This window comes from Myotis brandtii, unplaced genomic scaffold (assembly GCF_000412655.1).
Source record: "Myotis brandtii unplaced genomic scaffold, ASM41265v1 scaffold627, whole genome shotgun sequence".
Taxonomy (NCBI): Eukaryota; Metazoa; Chordata; class Mammalia; order Chiroptera; family Vespertilionidae; genus Myotis; species Myotis brandtii.
The window spans coordinates 1,530,096-1,536,449 of NW_005370397.1; the positions used below are offsets into that span (position 1 = coordinate 1,530,096).

At 43.4% G+C, this 6,354-nt stretch overlaps 1 protein-coding gene across 1 annotated transcript in view; it reads right to left on the reverse strand.

Moving 5' to 3' along the window:
• TFB2M (transcription factor B2, mitochondrial) overlaps nucleotides 1-6,253 on the reverse strand; it is a 25,630-nt gene extending 19,377 nt beyond the window's left edge. Inside the window, exons 1-2 of the mRNA XM_005880125.2 lie at nucleotides 5,775-6,253; nucleotides 4,777-4,865 (exon numbers count right to left, since the gene is read on the reverse strand). Of these exons, the coding sequence (XP_005880187.1) occupies nucleotides 4,777-4,865; nucleotides 5,775-6,081 (396 nt within the window). The 5' untranslated portion in view covers nucleotides 6,082-6,253. The remainder of the gene's footprint in view (nucleotides 1-4,776; nucleotides 4,866-5,774) is intronic.
• Nucleotides 6,254-6,354: the final 101 nt, after the last annotated feature.

Here is a 6,354-nt window from a genome sequence, read left to right on the forward strand (position 1 = left end):
GGCACCCCAACTCCCCAATCAGCCCTGCTCTGAGCCCGACCAGGGGCTGCACCTAGGGATTGGGCCTGCCCTCTGCCACCCGGGAGCAGGCCTAAGCCAGCAGGTCGTTATCTCCCGAGGGTCCCAGACTGTGAGAGGGCACAAGTGGGGCTGAGGGACACCCCCCACCAACCAGTGCACAAATTTTTGTGCACCGGGCCTCTAGTTTATAATAATGCAAAGACCTACTTCAAAAAACAATTTTTTTTTTTTTAATCCCCACTCTAGGATATTTTTCCATTGATTTTTAGAGAGTGGAAGAAAGGGGGAGAGACAGACAGAAAGAGAAACATTGATGTGAGACACATTGATTGATTGCCTTCCGCACATGCCCAACTAGGGCCGGGATTTTGAGCCCGCAACAGAGGTACGTGCCCTTGGCGTAATCGAACCCAGGACCTCTATCCACAGAGCCAAACCAGCCAGGGCTCAAAAAACAATTCTTATAATAAATATTACCACTTCAATAAAGATGTAAAGAAAACAGTACTACTATACCCTAACATTTAACAGCTAATACAAATGAATTAAAGCCTGAAAAATAATGAAAGTATAGTAAAAAACACCTTCAACAAATTTTTACTTACTCTTACTTCATTGTAATAGCATCATTAGTTGTTCGAAAAGCTCCTTCACACTACTCTCTAATTCAGCGGTTCTCAACCTGTGGGTCGTGACCCCTTTGGGGGTCGAACGACCCTTTCACAGGGGTCGCCTAAATACATCCTGCATATCAGATATTTACATTACGATGCATAACAGTAGCAAAATTAGTTATGAAGTAGCAACGAAAATAATGTTATGGTTGGGGGTCACCACAACATGAGGAACTGTATTAAAGGGTCACGGCATTAGGAAGGTTGAGAACCGCTGCTCTAATTCCTTAGTAGTGGCAGCCTGGAGCACAAGGGCAACGATTCTGAGCCCACAGCTGGGCTCAGAGAGCTGCAATCCATCTGCTACTCATGCCAAGATGTTTCACAGTTGATAAAAACAGTAAAAATATCAAAGTGAAAGGTAGATTATTCACAAGAGTATTATTCCTTCTTTTCTTGAAGAGTTTAATCAGTCCTTCACCAAATGAACTTAGCTCATTATGGAGGTCACTGTCCATTTTACACTTAATTCTTCCTTTACTTTTTCTAGACAGAGGCAACTCCAGAAGGAACGCTCCTTGTCCACGGGGAGAGAGCCAATACACTTCAATCTTTTACTGCCCTGATCTGCTCACCTTGCAGAAGCCTGGAGAACTTAGTAGTGAGAGCAAGGATTAGCTACAGATTCCATAAACTTCATTTGAAGTTACAAAAAATCAATTAGAAGAGGGCAATGTGCTTTGATATGCATTTAGGTTCTCAGGCACAGGAACTTCTATTGGTATTTATCACGATTTCAATAAATTTGCAAGTTAAAGTTATGAATTAAAAACCTAATTTTTCTTAAGCATTTGAGTTCAACCTATAAATATTATTCAATTTCTAAATCTAGTAAATTTCAATGAGTACTTTCAGGGGTCCTTGGAAAAAGACTAGTGGAAGGAATAAACTGGGCTGGAAATCATATATGTTCGGTCATGTTAATTTTGAGATGCCTATCAGGCGATCCAAGTGGAGATAGATGTGAGGCAGGAAGTTGCAGACCTAAAAGGGGAGGTCAGTGACGTGGTCCAGGCTGAAGATATAAATTTGTATTTGGCTTGTGGAAGGTAATTAAAGCCAGGACTGTGATGAGATCGCCAGGGTCAAGTACACGGGACAAGAAGCTGAGACTAAGCCAAAAGGGAAGGAAGAAAACCAGAAGTGTGTGGCGTTATGAAAAAGAGCATTTATATAATGCATAGCTTAAAAACTAATTAAACGCTGACAAATTATACTTTATATAACAATAAAATAATCTCACAAATTACACAAGTCATATTTTAATCTAATTAAGGAAAGGTAATAAATTTTGGGTTGATGGTAATGTAAAAAGAATATATACTTTATGACTTTATACATTTTTGGTTTTGCACCTGTCATTTACCATTCAATAATTCAAACACAAGAGTAGCCAAAACTCCAGAATAATTCAACTTGTATAATAGTGAAATCACATCTTAGAACTCTACTTGATTGCATTTAGAATTCAAAAACAGGAAGTAAAAAGAACAGGAAAGACATAACCTTTGACTTTCTACTGCGCATTACATTAGGCACTTTAGTTTATCTTATTTAAACTGCATCAAGATCCTTTCCAGGTGGGAATTAATGTCTCTATTTGTATACGTTAAAGCTAAGATTCAGTTTAACTTCCTTACTTGCCCAAGGGTCTTAAAGGTGGCAGTGCTAGGGCTGAGCTTCAGCCAGGTTTGAAAAGGCTGTGCTCTACCCCTGCTGAAATGAGGCAGTTTACCACGAAAGCTGATGTCTCTTCAACCGCAGTTTCCACAATTCAAACAGGATATACCAGTGGTTCCCACCCTTTTGTGGCCATGCCCCACCTACGCAAGAGAAAGGCTGAAGGGGATGCTAAAGGAGATAAAGCCAAGGTGAAGGAGGAACCACAGAGAAGATCCGCCAGGTTATCAGCTCAACCTGCTCCTCCAGAGCCAGAGCCCAAGCCTAAAAAGGCCCCTGCGAAGAAGGGAGAGGAGGTACCGAAAGGGAAAAGGGGAAGCTGATGCTGGCAAAGATGGGAATAACCCGCAGAAAATGGAGATGCCAAGCAGACTAGGCACAGAAAGCTGCAGGTGCGGGAGGTACCAAGTGAAGTGTGTGCATTTTCTATAACTGTGTAGTTCTGGTGACTGTACAGTTTGAAATACTATTTTTTATCAAGTTTTATAAAAATGAAAAAAAAAAAGTGAACTATTCCTGTGAAGGAAGCCTAAAAGGCCATTAACTTGGTCTAAACCACCTTCCAAAGAACATGGCATGCATGAAAGAGAAGAATGAAAGGACAGTTGAAGTACTGAGGAAGAAATCATTGCAAAATTGTTAAAAAAAATAATGATATGAAAAAATAGCAAGTAAAGTTTCAAAACATAATAGAGAACTTAAATGCATAAATGTCACAATATATATTTATATACTGTAGATGAGGCCCCTAGAACCACAAGAAATGCAAAAAATTCACTGTTAATAACTCAGTCTCGAATTCCCCCCTGTGGGGCGTGTGCCCACACTGGGAACCACTGCAATATATCATGATTTATTATTATAGCACACAATCTGTATCATGTGTATCTCTAGACACCCAGATACAAACTGTTCCTATTCGAAGCATTGTTAATGTGGAGTCCCAAGAATTTTATCAGGGATATGGGAAGGGGAGGAGCTTAAAGTTAGATAAAACTCCAATCAAGCATCTTTCTTCCTTCCTTCCTTTTTTCCCTCCCTGCCTCCCTCCCTCCTTTCTTCCTTCCACATCGACTGGTTACCTCCTGCATGTGCCCTAGACTGGGAAGCAAACCCTCAACCCTTTGGTGTGTGGGCTGGCGCTCTAACCATTGAGATAACTGGCCAGGGCAAGCATCCTTTAAAATCCTTTCAGGTTTTAGGAAGACACTTGAGAGCCTTTGGGAGGCTAGAATTATTGTCTGCTAAGAGCACCATTTTAACATCTACGCAAAGGTTCTATTTAAATGGTTTCTTCTCTTTTATTCTGGCAAATACATGAATTCACACAAAATTTTATTTGAATGGCTTTTCACTTCATCATAACGATGGTTAATAAGTTAGGGGCTGAGTTCAAGTTAGTGCTGAGAGGAGAAGGGACTGGCAATTTTTTTAAAAAAGTAAAACCTTTACTGTAGCAAAAACTGGTAAGCCTTTTATAAACAATCATGATAAAAGCTATCCTATTTTTAATTTTCAAATTGAAATTACAGATGGCTATGTGTACTAAATCATATTTCATGATCTTGAATCTTTGAACAATTCATATTTTCTCTTTGTGTTTCTAAAATTCCAGCAGATTTTTAATCAATTAAATAGCCTGGCTAAAACCCTCAATTATTTTCAAAGCAATCTGTTGTAGAATAACAAACATCTAATGCACACATTAATAAATAAAGCAGCTGGATTTGATAGCCATTTCACAATCTTTTGTTTTCATCCTACCACTTTTAGATTTCGAATGGTTTCAGGAAGTTGGCACAGAAAAGTATGTTTCCTAAACTGAATGTAGTGATTTGTAAAGGAGGGGGAGAAAGAAAAAAAAACAGGTTGACAATGATGCAAGAAATTTCCACTTTACGGTTATGTAATCCTGCTTACTACATAACAAAGAGAATTCACTGGAAAAACCATTTGAATAATGCCTTCACTCCATGCCACTGTATCTGACCATACCAAGTCTGTCTTGCCCCTGAACCTCTAAATCCAGACTTAACACAGCCCCATTCATTTGATGGTAGCGCTCCAATTAGATTCTAAGCTCACAAGAAGCAGGGAGCACAGTGTAGTCTAAGATGAGGAAACAAGCCTAGAAATACCAGTTACCAAGCTTTGTTCAAAGTCACCAAACTAGTCTATAGCAGAGCGAGAAGCAGAACACAAGTCTCAGAGCCCCAACCTTTTAGCTCTTCAACAATCACTGATACTAGGTTGCAGTCACCGGGGATGACAGCCTATGTAAGGCCTGGCCCCTAGAAGTCAGTCTACAATAATAAACTGTGTGCCTAAGTTTTCTTCCCTCAACTGCTGCAAGGGCAGTGGCTTGAATGATGTTATTTTTTAGAAACTAAAAATCTACTACCTCCAAATGTGGAATGAAAGTTTTGTCACTTTCAAGGGCAATCACTCTGGCACCTCTTTGAAGCAGTGCGCTAGTCAGGATTCCAGGACCTGGAATGTTAACAGAAGGAAAAGATTATTTACGAAGTTCAATTTCTTCCAATATCAAAGAAAGTAGTCGATTTACACGTGTTACCTAAATCTAATCCTTACGCCATTCCCAAAGTAGATGTTACACTCCTTACTTCCGTATAAGGGAACTGGGGGTTGGATGCAGTCACTGGGCTCCCACCTCACCAAGGGCAAGTGGTGCTGCTTGGCTTTGAATCCCTGCTATCCGAGACTGCAAAACCTGCGCTCTAATCACCATGTTTCACTCTCAAGAAAAAAAAAGGGGGGCGGGAGGAAGGCAAACAAAAAGGTTGCCTCTAGCCTACCATTTAACCATGAACTATCCTAAATAGAACTGATTCCTCATGATAGAAAACGGAGCTTTAAAAGTTACTTTTTAAAAATATATATATATTTTATTGATTTTTTTACAGAGAGGAAGAGAGGGATAGAGAGTTAGAAACATCGACCAGCTGCCTCCTGCACACTCCCAACTGGGGAGATGCCCGCAACCAAGGTCCATGCCCTTGGCCGGAATCGAACCTGGGACCCTTCAGTCCGCAGGCCGATGCTCTATCCACTGAGCCAAACCGGTCAGGGCAAAAGAAGTTACTTTTTAAGAAGTCTATAAATAGAGTGTTCTCTGCTAATGGTCTCTAGATTCACGGAAGGGTAAAATGAAAGTTTTGGGGGGACGGGGATTGCAAGTATCTTGGGGAGACGGTGGAATCGACGAGCATGTTCTACCAAACCATTTGGGGGCGTGCCAACTGCTCCAGAACCATTCCGGAGCAAGGTTGGCACTGACGGCACAGGAAGGGGCCGTGTGCTCCCGGCAGCCGCGGGCGGGCGGTATAAGTTTGCAGAAGTGATGCACGTCCGAGAGGACACCGTCCCCGACGGACTCACCTGGATTGATCTCCAGGATCAGGTCGCAGCCGTCGTTTCTCAGCAGGAACGGCACCATGGTCTCGGCCAGGTCCGGACTGAGTATGTAGCGCTTGGACTCGGGGCGGCTCTTGGACACCCCGGGGGGCAGCACTTTGAAACCCTCGCTGGGCGCCAGCTTCGGCCGAAAGTCGGACAAACCACGGCGGTTCCTCTCCGGGACGCCCTTCCACCTCGCCGCTCCGGACCTCCAAAGGCAAAGGCGGGCAGCACCGGGAAAGGCTGCCAGCGTCAGCCGCGGAGAGAGCCCCGCCATTGGGGCCCACATCCTTAAACTCCAGCGTCCGTCCCAATGTCACCCAGCGTCATTACAACAGCCGCCACCTCCGCCCGGGAGCCCCACGTGCAGGCTCACCCAGCCGCCTGACTAGGCCGGGCAGCAGCAGACACGACAAACCACGCACGCGCACCACCTCTCCTGGCTCTTCCCTCACTTCCGCTTCCGGCCAGGGGCTGGCGCGGGAGGACGGACCTTCCAGGCTGTGCACTCTATGGTCGCCCGCCCTCCGCGCGTCCTCTCTAGCCGCTCGCGCTCTATGCT